Here is a 19,858-nt window from a genome sequence, read left to right as displayed (position 1 = left end):
ATGATAATTTTTATAAAAGGTTGACAGGAAAATTAAATCATTTAGACTTCTCTGAAACTACCTTCTTGGAATATATACTATCTCATTAAAGACAAAAATGCGTATAGTATTTTAATGAGGCAGCTTCATTTGTCTTCTGAAATAGCATGCATTATACAGTGTATATCTCGTATCAATAGGACATTTTGGCCATAGAATACAGGACCAAATGACACTCATCACTCAAGTTTAAAGACAGTAAAATGCTGGAGGATGGAAATTAATTGCAAAACACAGAACAAAGATCACCAACTTATCCCTAGTCATTTAAAAAAATGTCATCTACTGATCATTTACATCAACTTGAATGAGAAATGGCTTTCTCAAGGCAATAATTATATATTGCAGAAAAGCATTTTAAACAAAAATGATTATTAGATGCACTGTTTACAAATAGCCACAATTCAGCACCATTATGAAATCTCCTTTATGAGCTAATTGTACATTATTCTTGTACACAGAAATATTTAGTAATGGGCTTTTCACAAGAAAGCACAAGAGAGCTGAGGCTGGCAAAACATTAATATCCTTCTTTAATTCTTGAATCCTTTTGTTCAGATATTATATAAATGACTCAAGACTGTCTGGAGAATTACGAGCCAAAGTTTGCTGGGAAGCTTAAGGAACAATTTCCATCCGCTGGGCACCATGATTGCTTCTTTTGAGTGCATTTGTTCAGTTGTTTATTCCGCTTTGGTCTGCGCCTAAATAAATGCATAGAAGTTGTAAAAGGTTACCCACGTGTTTGGAGCATGCTACATGATAAATAGGCTGTATTTCAGCCCTTCATTTCCACTTTATTCCAAGTTATGGTTAGAAGTGGAAGAATTTCTCCCCTAAATCACCATGCAATGTTGAGCACATAGGATGAAGCTTTCCAGGAGGGTTCCTGCATTGAAAATGTTCGCCGAATTTTATAGATTATAGTAACTGGAACATGACTGACTGTCAATTGATACTCCTTGGCCCATAATAATGGGAGTAAACCAGATAAACATGCATAATGCAGCATAACAGACATTGGTCACAAGTATCAGTCTTGGCTATTTTGCACTGAAAAATTACATCGGGGGTAACTAACCAAATAACAAAATATGGTGTCTGTCTTCATTGACCATATTCTGTTTTGAAATTCCATTCACCCTAGTACTGAGAATAAAATACTTTATTGTGAATGTAAATATTGGCTTGGTCTGAAGACAATTAGTCACAATCTTAATCCATAGTAATTGCAGAGTGTAACATGTAGGTTAGTATGTAGCTATCTCTTGAATAACTAGTTTTTGTAATACACAATTCACTGTCCTCATAAATAGAAAATACGTAGAATAATGTGTGAACAACTGAAATAGGAAGAATTTTGTTTTTGAGCTCACATGGACTCAGCTATAACTGCAGTTTAAGCCAATTCAAGGGTGTCTTCTGGACTCTAGGTTAAATCATCATGTATCATCATAATTCTTGATTTTTTGATTGCCTCAAAAGTTGACAGTTGAATTGCAGTTAAAGGCATTGGCTATTGTAGTAATATGATTCATTAACAACACAAACTGATCACATATTTTCAGAGTTTAATGGATTTTACAGTGTCCAGTAGAAAAAAATTAAAACCTTGCATATAATTACATTAGAAATTGTACTAATTTTCATTCAGTTTCTTCAAATTAAACTAGTTAGAAATATTCATTCAAAATAAATTGCATAAAATAATTTCTGAAACTAGTTCTACAATGCAGAGTTCAAAGGAAATATAAGACATGCTTGTAATCTTCACACCAGCTGCATTGGAACCAAGTATCGAGATCAATTCTTGGCTAAAGGGAGCTCCAGTATTGTGGTTGTCAACCTGAGCTCATTTTTCGCTTTGTGGTTGATTTGGGTGATATTGGCAGAGTCTCAAAGGCAGGTTTTCCACCTGCATTGGAATGGTATATGGGCCAGGAAGCCCTAAATAGTGAGTAGAAAGTAGCAGAGGAGGTGAATACTTGACACATGCATCTTTCATAAGAGTTCATTAGCAGGATCAAAGAAATTGAAGATTTTGCCTGCTGCAACTACCAGATTATTCAAAAGCATAATTTAAAGCTCATCAAACCCAACCACGTTCCTAATAAAATGTAATTAAAATTAGAAAAGATTGCTGAACATTTTTTTTAATAACCACCAAATTTATCTGTGTGCCGAAGTATGTTTACAGCACCAACTATCTCCTACTTACGATGTTCACATAATACTTAAGATCAAATCTAGAATGCTTTTTATAGCTTATTTCTGGTTTTTCCACTTTAGAAATGATTAAAACATTGCTGATTATTTGTAAATGTTTGGATGCTTTGAAATGCTTTGTTATGAAGCTATGGCCCTTTATTTTTGAAAATATGATTTTTCAATTTTCAACTGGAAATTTAGCAATTTGAACTGAGACAGAGCAAATTTGCTTAGAAATGCAAGCACATTCCAAGGTGACGGTGAGAAATCAACAAATCACCCACAGCAAAATGTGAAGAGACAAACCTTTCCTAGAATTCAGACCCCCATCTAAACTCGAAAAGGACATTAAAAATGCAAAGCACTGGGTATTGAAATAATTGCTTTCTCTCGGGACTCTTTCACTTCCTCGCTTTCTTTTGAAATGAGTGTCATCCAGTTTGAGAAGCTAAGTCTACCAGAAACCTACCAGTGAATCTAGATCTTTTAATAATTGCAACATCCGGTACATCTGACTGCATCAAAGAAACCTGCTAACCTAAATCAGCCTCAACATTTAAAATCTATGCCTCAAGGACAATCAAAGGACACAACCATATATTAATTTGTTTTTTTAATGGACTTGAATAATCCTTATTTCTCATCCCTTAATGACTGCATGAGGACCAAATGGTTGACATGTTTTCATTACTTTTCTCGGGTTTAGTGATTAATAAATTGCTCTTTACTAGATTCAAGAAAACCTTGTTTAATTGACATTTTATTGCTCTTAGCTTAAATAGTAAAATACATTCGATTTTGCAAAAGGCATATCTTCATAAAAAGAAAGTAAAACTTTATTGTGACCAACCGAGGAAGTTGAATAGAGGGGAGTCAGTTAACTCCTTCCCAACTGGTCATAACACTGGTGTAGTATTACTAATTATTCCTGTAGTGACATCAAAGATTGCAGACATCTACAATACATGAGTTATTTCTCACTTGATTAGCTGTCAAGCCTATTCCATATTTGGTTCCAATAATCTTAACTTTTGCATTGTTATGAAGCGAGGATCTTTTAAATGCAGTGTCATAGACCACAGGAGGCCATTGACCCATCATGCCAGTCTGAAAGAGCTATCCAGTCAACCCCATTTCACTGCTCTTCCCCATAACCCTGTAAATTTTTATTTTTCAAATATACATTCAATGTTTTTTGATATTTATTATTCAGTCTATTTCCGCTACCTTTTACAGCAGCATATTTCAGATTATCATAATGTTCTCCATAAAATAATTTCTCCTCTTCTCCAATCTGGTTCCTTTGCCAATTATCTTAAACCTGTGTTTTCAAATTAGTCCTGCCTGCCAGTGGAAACAGTTACTTCTTTACTATTAAAACCCCTCAAAACGTTGAACACCTTTATCAAGTTTTCCCTGAACCACCCACTTAACCTCTTACGATAGCATTACTGCTTGGCATGTGGTGACATATTTCGGGCCATATGTACCCTTGAAATGTGTTGTTTTTGATGAATATCCTGAGGTTTATCCAAGAAATTAGTTTGGTGACTGACAACATAGTATTGTGGTTTCCATATATGAGTTCCAAAGATCTTTATTTTCTCTTTGTCATTCTCTGTACTGCTGGCAAGAGTAAGATGCTCATTGGTATTGGACCGCAAATTTTTGATGTGTATATTCTCCTGGACGCTGTAGATATTGTCCAGTTCAGCTTCCAAGTCATATATGGTTAAATCAACCATTGGATGGTTGACATAATCGTGCTTTAATGGTTGTGTTTGATTTAGTCTGTTCCAGGGATCATCCAATAATTCAGAATACTTTTTTTGTTCTATTGAATTTACATTAACTGCAGGAGCAGGAGCACTCGTCTGTACACATGGTAATCCTCTCTGCATCTGATCTTTGAGTCTACTACCAGACGGAGATGCCCAGGCAGAATCTTTGATGCGGCAGCCATTCTTCTCTTCTTGCTTTGTTTCAGCTTTTTTCCAATTCTGTTTTCCGTTTAAATCTCCATTGGAATCTTCAAGATTCTGTGAAACATCTTCAGGTGGTCCCCTGTGAGATAAGTTAAAACAAAGATTTCTCAAATAACAAATACCAGTGTTTTCACCATTCTTTTTGTTTCCAGCAATTTCCATTGACACTACTAACTTTATAAACAAATGCTCCTGAACAGAGACACTACATTTCAAAATATAATGTTTCACTGAAATCTCTGAAGATATAATCGCTTAATGTGTCAATAGTGTGGGACTTACACATACACATTACAAAGACTTCAGGTTCAGTTGCTGGTGTGCGCTGAGTTAAATGGATCTCCATCAGAATGAAGATGGGAAGAGTGTGAACCTGACAATTGGACACACAACTATGAGCAGATTCAGGAGCCAACAATTCTGCTTCTGATTTCTATTCAATGCCCCCATCTCTCCATTATAAATCTGATTATGTGAATTGTACATGAGAACAGACTCAGTCATAATGGCCTTTCAGAGTCAAATAGCCTGGCAACGCTGTCCTAATTCAGATGAAGTGCAGTGATTTTGGTCAATACCTTACCTATGGCACCCTGAAATTTTGTCTCCAGCATACAACTTTCTCCCTCTTCAGGAGATGAGGTGCAACGAGAATCTGTTTTTGCCTAGGTACCTTTTTGGTAACTGCCTCTATAGGGTATTACACTGAATGTATTGCATTTGCATTATCAAAAGGCCTGTGATAAGGTCATGACTAAATGGAGTAAGGGGATAGGTAGCAGACTAGATAGAAAGCTGGCTACAAAATAGAAAAGAGAGTGTAGCTGTTAAGGGTAGCTACTTAAATTGGTAAAAAGGTGTCAAGTGGTGTTTAACAAGGATCAGTGCTGGAAACAGTGGGCGCAATTCTCCCACAAGGGAAAAACGTTCTCTAGCGAGCAAATTTAGCCGTGTGTTTCCTGGCACTCAGCGTATCGAGAAACACATGGCTACTCAACGCGACCACGTTGAATGAGTCGCCTGAATGGGGAACGTGCGGCTGAGGCTGCACATAGCCCTGTTTTGTGCAGTGGGGAGCTTCATTCACCAGAACTCCCCATTCTAGCGAGTGATCAGGATGCCATTTAAAAATTTTGATTGTAAAGATGCATTTTAGTGCCAGGAATTGGATTACTGGTGAGGATCTACAGAAAAACCACAGAATTGGACATTGCACTGAAATGTGCTGGCCTTGGATAGGGTCCAGAGGAGGTTCACAAGAATGATTCCTGGAATGAAGAGCTTGGCGTATGAGGAGTGGTTGAGGACTCTGGGTCTGTAATTGTTGGAGTTTAGAAGGATGAGTGGGGATCTTATTGAAACATACAGGATACTGCGAGGCCTGGATAGAGTAGACGTGGAGAGGATGTTTCCACTTGTGGGAAAACTAGAACCAGAGGACAGAATCTCTTCTAAAGGGACGATCCTTTAAAACAGAAATGAGGAGGAATTTCTTCAGTCAGAGGGTGGTAAATCTGTAGAACTCTGCCACAGAAGGCTGTGGAGGCCAAATCACTGAGTGCCTTTAAGTCAGAGATAGATAGGGTCTTGATTAATAAGGGAATCAGGGGTTATGGGGAGGAGGCAGGAGAATGGGGATGAGAAAAATATCAGCCATGAATGAATGATGGAGCAGGCTCGATGGGCCTATTGGCCTAATTCTGCCCCTATTTCTTATGGTCATGTAAATAACTGCACCTAGGAAACCACCAATAACTGATTGTATTGAGGTCACAATTTATCTATCATTAGTACCAATTGTGAAGAATTAATATTTTTACAATTAACAATAAAATTACATTCTCAACTTGTGGCACAGTAATCTTTCTTAAATGTCTGATGTCCAAACATATTTTTGAGTGAAGATAAAAGTCTGGCATTGTAGGTTTTTGGGCTAACTGACCTTGTGCAAGTAGCCTGTTACCCATAGATTCTCAGAACACTTTGGGCTCAATTTAATGGAAAAACAACAGAGGCCGTTTTGAGCGCATTTAGCCGGGTGTTTCCCGGAGTTGTAGCGACGAGAACGACCCCGCTATTAAATGGGACTGTACTTCTTTTTCGGGCCACGGTGAAGAACGCCCCACTAAGGGCGCGCTTAGACTAATTTTCTGCAGTAAAATGGTGCTCCAATCTCTCGGAACCCCCCCCCCCCCCCCCACGACCTCTGGACACCCCCCAACTTACTAATTAGGGAGCCCTCGAGCCCCCTGCACCCACTCATAAGGGCAGGGCACCCCTCCTCTGGGCCCGATCCCCAGCACTTCAGTATGTTCTATGTTCACATGGCAGTGCTACCTAGGCATCCTGGCATTGACATGGTGGCACCAGGCTGGCACTGGCAGGGAACAGGCTGCTGATGCCATGGTGCCCAGATGGCACTGGGGTGCCAGGCTACCACCCTGCCCAGAGCCCAACCACCTAGGGACCCCTGACCGCCTGGATGGGACACCCCCCATGTCTGGTCCACGTTTGTGAGCTTAAATGCTCACTTGAATATGTAAATCACTTGCAACGCCTCCTGAGATCTTGAAAGGCGTAATGAGCATCGTAAATCTCACGAGAGGCCTCTTGCGTAATTTACCAGCCTCTTCCGACTTGAGTCAGGTGCAACGAGATCGGTAGATCGTGCCCCAAAACAGTGTTTTGGATCCTTTCATCTTCCACTTGTTTGAAGGTATTGCATTAACTTGGAGCAAAAATGCAGTTAAGTGCTACAACTTTGGTAGTTCAGAAGAGGCGGCAGGGTGGCGCAGTGGTTAGCACTGAGGACCCGGGCACGATCCCGGCCCCGGGTCACTGTGTGGAGTTTGCACATTCTCCCCGTGTTTACATGGGTTTCACCATCACAACCCAAAGATGTGCAGGTTAGGTGGATTAGCCACACTAAATTGCCCCTTAATTGGAAAAAAAATAACTGGGTACTCTAAATTTATAAAAAAAAACTTTGGTAGTCCAGCATCAATTCAGGAAAACTGAAGGTAATGAAAAAGTGGAGATTTTTTTCCAATTTGTCAATTCCACAGACAATTCTAGAGAGCATTAAGAGAGTTTTGTGCAAAGATTGGTATTAGAAACTGCATATGCAGGTATTTGTAGATAACTTGAGTCGGATCAGCATTTTCACGGTTATCTTTGATCAAAATTGGTCCAAGTACTTTCTAGTCTGCAAGATAGGAATTTATGTTAAATGATGGGTTTCATCTCAGGGGATTCAGGATTTAACAGCAAAGAAAAAAGTGTTATCATATTTGTATGTTGCCTAATCGACTTATTTCAATTAGAAAAAAGTTGCAACAATATTATAATAGTCAGTAGGTCACATTTTGTCTGCAGTTTGCAAAAAATATTTTAAGTAATCAATGTAACTGCTTTATATTTCAATTTTTCTTCTGAGGATTTAAGATTGAGTTTGACTCCGAATTTAGTAGCATAATACTAAAATGTGAATTTATTGAGAAACATACAATTTTGAATAAGGATTTTCTTTAAAGTAGAACACTTACAAAACATTCAAAAGAATGAGCAGTGGGGCAGTTTCAATATTGCATTTACACTCACTAAATGTCAGAGTTACAAAACGTTAATGAGACATAGTAAAGTGCCAGTTGAAGCAATTTATCATTAATTACTTTACATAACTAACTTTCTTGTGGTTAAAACTAACTATCTTCAATTTAAACATGATTTGGATTACTTTTAAATAGGATATGAGATTCCATTAAAGTACTGAGTCTAAACCCTATCCCAGAAATTGTTATTTGTTTCAGTATCTTTTCCTTATTGAAATTTGCTTGCATTAGTATCAACATTATTTGGCTGAACAATGCTGAACCTAACTGAAATATCCGTGTGCTAGATTTCCCTGCTTTAGTAATGTCAACATGAGACTATTACTGTGCATGTGTTTGCGCTAGATTTTTGTGTATGAATCCCTGGCTGTTTGGAAGACATTTTGGAAGTGTGTTCTTGCATGTTCACTGACACTTTTGCCAGCTGAACCTCTGCTTTGGTTTGCAGGGGAAGAAGGCTCAGAACTGTCTAATAGCAGAAAACTATTACCTTGGAATAAATAATAGCTTATAATACAGAAGAAAATCATTTGTCCTTCTGTACTAGTGCTAGCTCTTTGATAAAACATTTCAAAACTATAATCTCACTGTTGCTCTTTCACCGGAGCGCTTCAACATTTATCCACTTATTCCTTAAAAGATAAAATTGCCGTGGACTTCTGGTGGCGGCGATGTTTGAGTGAGCCGCACATTCGGCGGGCTCTCACTCCGGCGGGGCTTTAGGGCTGATTCCCCGCGATAGCGGGACCACGGAGCGGCAAAAAGGCGGCCGCGAAAGTGCTGGAGAGCGGGCAGCAATCGATAGAACCGTGGGAGGCCAGGAGGTAGAGGAAGAGAGAGAGAAGGAGACAGAGGCAAGGAGCAGAGGAAGCTGACCTGGAACTTAAGATGGCGGACACACGGACCTTTCTTGCTCCAGGAGAAGAAAAACAGTTTTGGAGTCGCTGAAGCAGGACAACTTGGACCCACTTCAGATGCTCAAGAGGTAAAAGTTAAGGAGCTGGGAGAAGGAAGGCGGCAGCGAAAGCGCTGAGGAGCGGGCTGCGGCACATGGAACAGCGGGAGTCCAGAAGGCAGAAGAAAAAGGAGAAAAAGGGACAGAGGCAAGGACCTGAAGAAAATTATCTGGAACCGAAGATGGCGGACACACGGACCCCGGACTCAGCAATCCAGCAGGCGCTGGATAACATGCTCCAGGTAATGAAGTCCAGTTTTGAAGCGCTGAAGCGGGACAGCTTGGACCAAATCCAGAAAGCGGTGGATCAGCTGAACCAGAGGCTGGATGCGCAAGATGTTAAAGTTAAGGAGCTGGGAGAGGCGGTGGAGGAGCAGACGGATGCGCAGACGGTTGCGGTGCTAGAAGTTGACGGGCTGAAAGAGTGGCAGAGAAGACTGCTGGACAGAGTGGAGGAGCTGGAGAATAGAGCCCGCAGGAACAACCTGAGGATGGTCGGCCTCCCGGAGGGGGCTGAGGGAGCTGATGCCGCAGCGTTTGTAGCAGACCTATTGAAGCAGCTGATGGGGGCCGAAGCCTTTCCGCGACCGCCGGAGCTGGAGGGGGCACACAGAGTGCAGGCGAGGCAGGGGTGGCCGGGCGGACCCCCCCCCCCCCCCCCCCCCCCCCCGCCCGATGGTGATAAGGTTCCACAGGTTCGTGGACAAGGAGCGGGTGCTGCGGTGGGCAAAGAGCGCCAGGAGCAGCATGTGGAACAACAGTGTTCTCCGCATTTACCAGGACCTAAGCCAGGAGGTGGCTCGGCGGTGAGCAGCCTTTAAGAATGTCAAGGAGGTGCTGTTCAAGAAGCACGTGAAGTTTGGTCTGCTGTTCCCGGCTCGCCTATGGGTCACGCACCAGGGTCAACACCACTACTTCTCCGAGCCTGAAGAAGCGATGGATTTTGCGAGGGATCAGGGGCTGGTCCCGAAAAGAGGCCCCACGGACGCGGATTAGGGCCTGAGGATTACCGTGGGAAGGTACGCCGAATGGGCCTGGACTGCTGTTCAACGGTTTGCTGGGCCAAAGGTGCCAAGCGGAACATTTGGGACTCTTTCCTTTGCTCATGGACATTGGTTTGGGGGTTTTCTTTTTTTTTCTCTTTTTTCTCATGTTTTTTCTTTTTTTTCCCTCTTTTTTCTGTTTTTTCCTTTTTGGGCGGATTTGTACTTTTTGTGCAGCTCGCGGAGGACACTAGAGCCAGCTTGCTCCAGTGGGTTGGAGAGGGGGATGGGACGCCGGGGAGTGGGGAGGAGGACGGGGAAACAATGGGAATGAGACAGGAAGGTGCCGGAGTGTTGAGTCACCGGGCTAGAAGATTGGCTAGTCAAGGGAGTCAGGTGGGGGGGGAGATCACAGCCAGTGGATGGCAGGGGTGGGGGTATCGGGGGATGTGGTTAGGGGGGGGGTTGTTCTGCTGACGTGGGAGGGACTTGAAATAGGCACTGGAAAGGAGGTCGAGGGTGGAGGCAGCCAATGGGCGGGCCAAGAATGGCGCGACGCACGGGCCGGGGGCCGGCCCGAGAAAGGCTATGGCTGACCGGCGTGGTGGAGGGGGGGAGGGGGGTTGTGCCCCCCGACCAGGCTGATCACCTGGAACGTCAAGGGACTGAATGGGCCAGTTAAGAGGGCGTGGGTGTTCGTGCACTTGCGGACTCTGAGGGCGGACGTAATTATGTTGCAGGAGGCAAATCTGAAAGTGTCTGACCAGACCAGGCTAAGGAAGGGCTGGATTAGCCAGGTCTTCCACTCGGACTTGGACTCGAAGTCCAGGGGGGTGGCAATCATGATCAACAAGCGCGTGCAATTTGAGGCGGAGGGCATATCCGCAGACAGGGGGGGCAGATACCTGATGGTACAGGGCAGACTGGAGGGGAGAAGAGTGGTGCTGGTGAATATATATGCCCCGAACTGGGATGACGTGGACTTCATTAAAAGAGTGCTGGGGAAGATCCCAGACCTGGATTCTCGCAGGCTAATAATGGGGGGGGGACTTTAACATGCCTTGACCCGGCTTTGGATCGGTCGTGTCCCAGAACGGGTAGACTCCCAGCAATGGCAAGGGAGCTGAAAGGGTTTATGGAGCAAATGGGGGCAGTGGACCCCTGGAGAGATAGACAGCCGACAGGAAGGGGCTACTCGTTTTACTTGCACGTCCATAAAGTATATTCTAGGATAGATTTCTTCACACTAAGCAGGGATTGTATAGGGGAGGTAAAGAACACGGAATACTCGGCAATTACTATCTCAGACCATGCCCCGCATTGGGTAGACCTGCAGATCGGGGGAGCGAGCTACCAACGCCCGCAATCGAGGCTAGACGTGGGACTGCTGTCGGAGGAGGGGATCTGTGAGAGGCTTCGGAGGTGTATGCAAAATTACTTGCAGATGAATGACACTGGGGAGGTCTCAGCGGCGAACTTGTGGGAGGCGCTAAAGGCAGTAGTGCGGGGGGAGCTGATTTCAATTGGGGCCCACAGAGCCAAGGCAGACAGGGTAGAGATGGATAGATTGGTCAGGGGGAGGTTTTACTCAGGGAGAGGCAGAGACTACAGGCGGAACTGGGGGCACTATCCACGAGTAGGGCCTTGGAACAGCTTAAGAAGGCGAGGGGAGTGGTGTACGAGCATGGGGAAAAGGCTAGCAGACTGTTAGCGCAGCAATTCAGGAGGAGGGAGGCGGCCAGGGAAATAGGTAGAGTGAGGGATGGGGAGGGGCGCAAAGTGGAGGGCCCGGCAGGATTGAATAAGGTATTCGGACTTCTATCGCAAGCTGCATACTTCGGAGCCGCCGGAAGAACCGGAGGAGATGAAAAGGTTTCTGGACGGGTTAACCTTCCCAACAGTAGGTGGGGGGCGAGTGGATGAGCTGGGGGCCCCGATTAGAGTGGAGGAGGTATTGGGGTGCCTAAAGGCCATGCAGTCGGGGAAAGCTCCAGGGCCGGATGGATACCCAGTAGAGTTCTATAGGAAGTTTTCTGAGCTGGAAGGCCCGGTCTTGGTGAGGTTTTTCAATGAGGCACCCTGCCGCCGACAATGTCGCAAGCCACTATATCACTGATATTGGAGCGGGGTAAAGACCCGGAGGCGTGTGGGTCCTACAGGCCAATCTCCCTGATTAATGTTGACGCCAAGCTCCTGGCAAAGGTACTGGCGGTTAGAATGGAGGACTGCGTACCGGAAGTGATTGGGGAGGACCAAACTGGGTTCGTGAAAGGTAGGCAGCTGGCGGCCAACCTGAGAAGATTACTTAATGTGATAATGATGCCCCCGGCGGTAGGGAGCTGGAGGTAGTGGTGGCAATGGACGCCGAGAAGGCCTTTGACCGGTTGGAGTGGGACTATCTATGGGAGGTGCTCGGACGGTTTGGGTTCGGGGAGGGATTGGTGGATTGGATCAAATTATTATATCAGGCCCCGAGGGCCAGCGTCAGGACTAACAGAGAAGTGTCGGAGTACTTTAGGTTGTACCGAGGGACCAGACAGGGCTACCCGCTCTCCCCGCTGCTGTTTGCGCTGGCCATAGAGCTGCTGGCGATTGCGCTGAGAGCCGCAGAGGGATGGAAGGGAATGGTGAGGGGCGGGATAGAACATAGGGTCTCTCTTTATGCAGACGACCTGCTCCTGTATGTGTCGGACCCAGTGGCCGGGATGGGAAGTATACTGGGAACGCTGAGGAAGTTCGGCCAGTTCTCAGGATACAAATTAAATACGGCCAAGAGTGAAATGTTTGTGGTACAGGCAAGGGGCTAGGAGAACAGATCGAGAGGGCTACCGTTTAGGCTGGTTGAGGAAAATTTCCGGTATTTGGGAATTCAGGTGGCACGAGACTGGAGCAGGCTGCACAAGTTAAATTTGGCCAGGGTGGTGGAGCAAATGAAGGGAGATGGGATGCACTCCCGCTGTCGCTGGCAGGGAGGGTGCAGACTGTAAAGATGACAATCCTCTCTAGATTTCTGTTTGTTTTTCAGTGCATCCCGATCTTTGTTCCACAGTCCTTCTTCAAAAGAGTTAACAGGATGATCATGAGCTTTGTCTGGGCAGGAAAATCCCCGCGGGTGAAGAAGGCGATGTTGGAGAGGAACCGCAGCGAGGGAGGGTTGGCTTTGCCGAGTCTGATTAATTATTACTGGGCGGCCAACATCGCTATGATAAGGAAGTGGATGGTGGGTACGGGGTGTATCTGGGAGCGGGTGGAGGCTGCTTCGTGCAGGGGCTCCAGCTTGGCAGCCCTGGTCACGGCTCCTCTACCGCTGCCGCCAGCCAAGTGCGCCACCAGCCCGGTAGTGGTGGCGACCCTGCGGATATGGGGCCAATGGAGGAGGCATGTAGGGGAGACGGGGGCGTCGGTTTGGGCGCCAATCTGCGACAACCATCGGTTTGCCCCCCGGGAGTATGGATGGGGGGTACCGAGTATGGCGGCGGGCGGGGGTGGGAAGGGTGGGTGATGTGTTCCTGGAAGGGAGCTTTGCGAGTTTGAGGAGCTTGGTGGAGAAATTGGGGCTGGTAAGGGGAAATGATTTTAGGTACCTACAGTTGCGGGACTTTGTTCGTAGACAGGTCCCATCTTTCCCACGCCTCCCGCCAATGGGGTTCCTAGACAGAATAGTCTCTGGGGGGAAGAAGGGTAGAGTCCCAGGTATTTATAAGGTGGGCATGAGGGAGGAAGGGTCCCAGACAGAGGAACTGAAACTTAAATGGGAGGAGGAGCTAGGCGGGAAAATGGAGGACGGGCTGTGGGCATAGGCCCTGAGTAGGGTAAATTCGACCGCGACATGTGCTAGGCTCGGGCTGATTCAATTTAAGGTCGTTCACCGGGCCCATATGAGGGTGGCTCGGATGAGCAAATTCTTTGGGATAGAGGACAAATGTGCTAGGTGCGCGGGAGGACCAGCGAACCACGATCACATGTTTTGGGCATACCCTAAGCTGAGGGGGTACTGGGAGGGATTTGCGGGGATCATGTCCCGGGTGCTAAAAACAAGGGTGGTGATGAGTCCAGGGGTGGCAATTTTTGGGGTTTCGGAAGACCCGGGAGTCCAGGGGGAGAAAGAGGCCGATGTTTTGGCCTTTGCTTCCCTGATAGCCTGGCGACTAATACTATTGGCGTGGAGGTACTCAAAGCCCCCGAAGACTGAGTTGTGGCTTGCGGACATGTCGAGTTTCCTCGGTATGGAAAAAATTAAGTTCGCCTTGAGGGGATCTGTACAGGGGTTCGCCCGGAGGTGGCAACCATTTATTGACTTCTTTGCGGGAGAGTGAGCGTCACCAAGGGGTGGGGGGGAGGGGAGTAGAGTAGGAGGGAAAATATGGCGGGTAGTACCGGTGGGAGAGGAGCGGGCTTGTGCAGTATGTTACGATTGAAGTATTGAAAGTACATGGATGTTTGCACATTTTTGCCTTTTTTGCTTTCTTTCTGTTGATGTCTATAACTGTTTACAAAGCCAAAAACTACCTCAATAAAATTGTTTATTAAAAAAAAAGATAAAATTGCCTTCACCTTTACAATTCCCTGTGGCAAAGTGTTACATGCTGAGGCATCTGTGTAAAGAAATTATCCCACAACTTCACTTTCATAGTGACAATGTTAAATTTATAATTCTTCATTATTGATTCCCTAAACAGACCATAATTTTAGTAATCTCCTCTTAACCATTGTTGCATTAGTGGAAATAATCTCAGTACCTCAAGCCTCTTCTCATATTTAATGTTTTTCCATCCTTGGAATTTACAATTACTTTAGTGCCATTTCTATAAAACGTTGCCAAAATTGCACACAGCACTGTCGTTTAGCACCTTTACAAAGTTATTTTACACATACGTATAAAATCCAAAAGGCTGCCTTTTATGGCTTGACATACAGTTATACTTTGAAGATATTTATGTGAACCCCCTCTGTTCCAGGCAGATCAATGATTTTTTTGCTTCAGTGTGTACACCCATATTCCTGGTTTCGTCCGCAGAAAATGTATATCGGGGGTGGGGTAGAAGACAGTTAACGAGATTGGGGGAGAAATAGAGAGAGAGAGGGAGGAAGGTAGGAAGAGAGAGGGAGAGGGGAGAGAGAAAGAGAGAGGGAGGAGAAGGGGAGAGAGGAGAGAGATAGGAAGAGAGGGGGAGTGAGAAAGAGGAAGGGAGAGAGAGAGGGAAGAGAGAGAAGGGGAAAGAGAGTAAGAGAGAGAGGGGGAAGGAACGAGGGGGACTGGCATTTACCAATTGTCAGCTTTTCTACTAAAAGATGGCTTTTATAGTTTGCTTAACTTTTTGCCAAATTCATTCGGCGCGATTCTCCGCCCCCCACGCCGGGTGGGAGAATAGCGGGAGGGCCCGTAACGGACGCACTCTTTTCCCTCCGCCGCCCTGCAAGATCAAGCCGCCATGTCTTGCGGGTTGGCTGAGGGAAAAGACGGCAACTGCGCAAGCGTGGGTTGGCGTTGTCCAACCTGCCCATGCGCGGCTGACATCATCGGCTGCGTCAGCTGGCGTGACGCTTGGCGTGCGGCCTTGACGACCGTCGTCAAGGCCGCGCCGCCGTGACACACGGGGCCGCGCTCCTAGCCCCGCCCGGGGGGGAGAATCGGCCCCGGAAGTGGGCGTGAAGACTGCTGTGGGTCACGGACTGTCCCACGGCAGCCTTTACGATTATCCGCATTTGTGGAGAATCTCACCCATGACCTTTTGTTGCTTGCAGTTTGGATAAACTATGCTCAAGTTTAAGGGCGGAATTCTCCGCTCCCCACGTGGCGTGGGAGAATTGTGGGAGGGCCTCCCGACATTTTTTACGCCCCCGCGATTCTCCCCCTCGGAAAAATCGCCGCTCGCCGTTTTTCACGGCGAATGGCGATTCTCCGAGCCCGATGGGCCGAGCGGCCGTCCCTTCACGCCCGTTTCACCACGGCAGCAACCACACCTGGTCGCTGCATTCGTGAAACGGGCACCGGATGTCCGTTTGAGGCATCCAGGGGCCCGATTGGGACGGGTGCACCGCGACTATGCTCCGGAGGGGACAGGCCCGCGATCGTGCCCACCGATTGTCGGGCCTGCGTCCAAAACGGACGCACTCATTCCCCTCCGCCGCCCGGCAAGATCAAGCCGCCACGTCTTGCCGGGTGGCGGTGGAGAAAGACGGCACCGCGCATGCGCGGGTTCGCGTCGTCTGCGCACTGTCATCCGCGAAGCGCCGTTCGGGCGTCATTTCCGGCGGCCGATGTCGCGGCCGGGAACGACGGGGGCCCGCTCCTAGTCCCCCGGCCGTCGTGAACTTCGGCCGAGTTCATGACAGCCTCCGCGATTTTTGGAGCCGGCGGAGAATTCCGCCCGGTATCAGTTATATACGAGGAACAAACAAAATAGTCCCAGCACTGACTCCTGCAATATTTCGCTTCCAAACTTTTTTTAGTCTGAGCAACCCTAACCATTTGTTTTACATCCACCAACTTTTTCTTCTATGTTGCTTCTTTAACTCTTATACCAAATAACAAAATTTTTCTGCTGAGCCTCCCGTGAATCTTCTTAAAAAACACCTTCTGAAGTTCTATACACATCTCTCCAATTAGTAATTTCTTCAAAAGACTTGCAGCGTAATTCTCCATTGGCAGGATCCTCCGGTCTGCCAACAGCGTACCCATGCCCATGGATTTCATGATAGCTCGAGGTGTCCACAATGGGAAATCCCAATGATCAGCTGCGGGAATGGAGAATCCTGCTGCTGGCGGGGTAGTGCCACGCTGAACAATGCGACTGGCAGATGGGAGAATCCCGCCCTTGATTTTTTAAATACAAATGCATACAGGCTGAGCTTGCCTATCTATGAATTTCTAAATGCTCATTACATTCTACAGTCAAAACCTCTGGTATCTATTCTCTAACTCTTACTAGACTAAGATACTTCAGAATCCAGTGACTTATCCAACTGAGTGCTCCATTTGTTTCAGAACTGATTCCTTTTCTACATTTGGAAGTGGTGGGCACTGCCATGACGACACTGTCTAACTGGCCCTTGATGGAGTGTCCAGTAGTCACATCAGCTACCATTACAGAACAGGGTGAAACCTCCCAATGTCTCAGTGCTGCAAGTGGAAGCTCAAATTGAGGTCATGAGATTCTTGGTCATGCAAGTTCAGGTTTCTGGCATGTAGATACACAAAGCTGTCATTGTGGATGTGGTTCTCAGTGTTTATGAGGCATGCAGGGTCGAACAGCATTTCAACAATCTGTGCTCCAGATAATAAGAATCAATGAGGTGGTGGCCATATAAATGGCAGTGGCACTGTGGAGCACAAACCTGCAAACCTCTTAGGGTGATAGTATTTGTACTCCTACCATGGCTTTCTTGCAATTGTTTCTCAACTTGCCAGCTCAGACTGCTGTGGTCTATGTTAAAGTCATACTGCGCAAAGCTGGGCCTACAAAATCAAAGGATGATCGAAGGCTATTTGCAGTTTCCTTCAGTGAAACTCAGCAGCCATCCACCAGATCCACTAGCTATGCTGCAGCCATTGGGGTAGAACTGCACAGGCCAGGTAAGGGTACCCAGAAGACAGGAACTGAGGGGTGATAAATTCTGTTTTTTTTGCATTATTGATGTGTTGCTGGATAAAGCTGTGGAGTGAAATTTTTTTGCTGTTGGTGTTTGTTGAATGATATCGTCAAGGAGACTTTTGAGATTGGGAATCTGAAATTGATGTAATGTGAGGGAATGGTGGACCCATATTGGTGGTGGGGCAGTTCATTTCAACCAAAGCAAAATTTCATTCTGCCCTCCTTTTCTCCTCCTTTTCCTTCTCTTCCCTATATGGTTTACTGATTCCAGGAGGTAGTGACTGAGCTCTCATAATTTAAGGTCGTGGAGGGTGAAACACCTTCACAAGCATGGACACTCTCTTTGGCTTGTGCTGTAGAGATCTCCGTGAGCAATTTAAGCAGTAAAACATTTGGTTTAGTAGACTAATCACTTGTTCCATGGTGTTGTAGGTGACCCCATAGCTATTATTGAAGGTCCTCTGATTTCAAACGGTATGATGAGAGGGAATCATGAGCCATATGTGGAAAGGGTAGCCTTCGTCACTAAGCAGCCATCCTGTCGTGTGTCTTGGAGGCCTGAAGATGGTTGGTATTGCTGACTGTAACTAGATAAAGGCATTATGGTTGTTGCTAGGATCGAAGGTCTTCAATGAGATTAAATTACTCATCGGGTCAGACATAAACAGTTCAATGAGAGAGGGATAGTTCTTATGGTTGTAGTATCTCTTTTGTTGATTTCGGGTGGCCAGAGAGACTGCACCATCTTGAAGCCCACTATCCAAGTGCCCTTTATCCCGGTCTTCCCTCCTCTGTACGTGCCTCTGTGATCTTCATGATGTTCTACTGAAGGCGAACTGTGACATGTTGTTGATGTTGCCAGCTCCTACCTCGAAGACTCTCACATAAAATAAAAGTATGATGGTGATTTTCACAGTCACTGGGAGGGCAGCTCCAGGTCGTCATGAAGGAGGTGGCACAACTTTGTCACTACTGCCTTTTTGTAGCATAGTGTGAAATTTTACGGATCGTCCCACTGGAAAGATTTTCCTGTTCGTAGCCTCCTCAGGTACTGTTCCTAGCTTATTGCTATTTAGGAATGATGCACCTGACAGACCTGCATGCCCAGATCATGTTGCAGAGCATGGCACTGTATCTATTGTCCCCATACCTATGTAAAGCAATGTCATTTTACGCCTTTCTGTGGTCAGCAAAAACCTCCAAATTCCACAAACTTTGCTGAACAAAAGTAAATCAAAAGCACCTGAGCTGAATCTCTTGCTGAGAGCGCAGAACAGGGCCCACTTTACTGAATATTGTTTGTTGTTTCAGAAGGATGTGTTGGCTGCACATTTATTGACCAGTTTTGGTATTCTGGTATTACATCAGCTTGTTTGCGTCAAAAGGATCTTGATCTGCTTTGTTACCCTACACTTTAACAGCAAATGTATTTTATGTGCTTAATTAGTTCTAAAGCACTTTGAGATGTTCAGGGGACATGAAATGCATGCAACTTCTTCCATTGTTTGCAACAAAAAAACCTTGTTAATATAGCATAATCGGTAAATGGGGAAAGTGAATGGCAGGAAGGGCATCCAGGGGCAGCACTGCTGCCGAGGACCTGGGTTCGATCCCGGCCCGTGTCCCTGCCCGTGTGGAGTTTGCACATTCTCCCCGTGTCTGCGTGGATCTCACCCCACAACCCAAAGATGTGCAGGGTAGGTGAATTGACCATGCTAAATTGCCCCTTAATTAGAATTGGGTACTCTAAATTTATTTTTAAAAAAGGGATCCATCTGTAAAACTATCCCCAAATCCAACAAACAAAAATAATGGCTGATATGAAGGATGATCAACCAGCATTGTGGCTACCTTGTGAAACATGGGAAAAACTTAAGAGGAAGGAATGTAGAATAGGATTTACCCTGTGTTTGTGAACTCCTCCTCTTCTTGAATGTCATGGGTAGGTAGGTAAAGGTGAAGCGATTCACGGACATTTAGTTCAGCCTGCCGACAGGGTAATCCAAACACAACTTCTTTCCTTGAAAGATGGTTTTTGACAGCGTGGTGAGGACTGTTAATTTCTTCTCCTATTAAAATTGAATTAAAATATAAATTTTGGTCCAGACTCTCAGAACTACAGATTCACATTTTACGTACCAAAGTAAAAGGGTGAAGGACTATATTAGAAATTGAAGCAGAAGTTGTGCTTTAAACAAATGGTCATCAGACAGGAAGTATCTAATTCTAATTAGTTCTACCTATTTGGGCATATTAGGTGAAAGAAAGATTGATTTCTTTTTCTGCAGTTTCAAGACCACCCCAAACATAGCATGGTAGCATAGTGGTTAGGAATGTTGCTTCACACTCAAGGGTCCCAGGTTCGATTCCCAGCTGGGTTACTGTCTGTACGGAGTCTGCACATTCTCCCTGTGTCTGCGTGGGTTTCCTCCGGGTGCTCCAGTTTCCTCCAAGTCCAAATATGTGCGGGTTAGGTGGATTG

General features: G+C 45.8%; 1 protein-coding gene across 3 annotated transcripts in view; it reads right to left on the bottom strand.

Annotated features, from left to right (window-relative positions):
- Positions 1-644: 644 nt before the first annotated feature.
- LOC119955838 overlaps positions 645-19,858 on the bottom strand; it is a 43,892-nt gene continuing 24,678 nt past the window's right edge. For 2 of the 3 annotated variants that reach the window (XM_038782438.1, XM_038782440.1), the window contains 2 exons: positions 19,280-19,445; positions 1,638-4,311 (listed from right to left, as the gene is read on the bottom strand). In XM_038782438.1, coding sequence (XP_038638366.1) covers positions 3,696-4,311; positions 19,280-19,445 — 782 coding nt within the window. In that variant the 3' untranslated portion in view covers positions 1,638-3,695. Of the gene's footprint in view, positions 744-1,637; positions 4,312-19,279; positions 19,446-19,858 lie in introns of those variants that run through there. The other variant, XM_038782439.1, reaches the window with a different exon arrangement.

This window comes from Scyliorhinus canicula, chromosome 21, assembly GCF_902713615.1.
Source record: "Scyliorhinus canicula chromosome 21, sScyCan1.1, whole genome shotgun sequence".
NCBI classification, from domain to species: domain Eukaryota; kingdom Metazoa; phylum Chordata; class Chondrichthyes; order Carcharhiniformes; family Scyliorhinidae; genus Scyliorhinus; species Scyliorhinus canicula.
The sequence above is the reverse complement of the archived record's forward strand: the minus strand, read 5'-3'. Positions and strand labels throughout refer to the sequence as shown.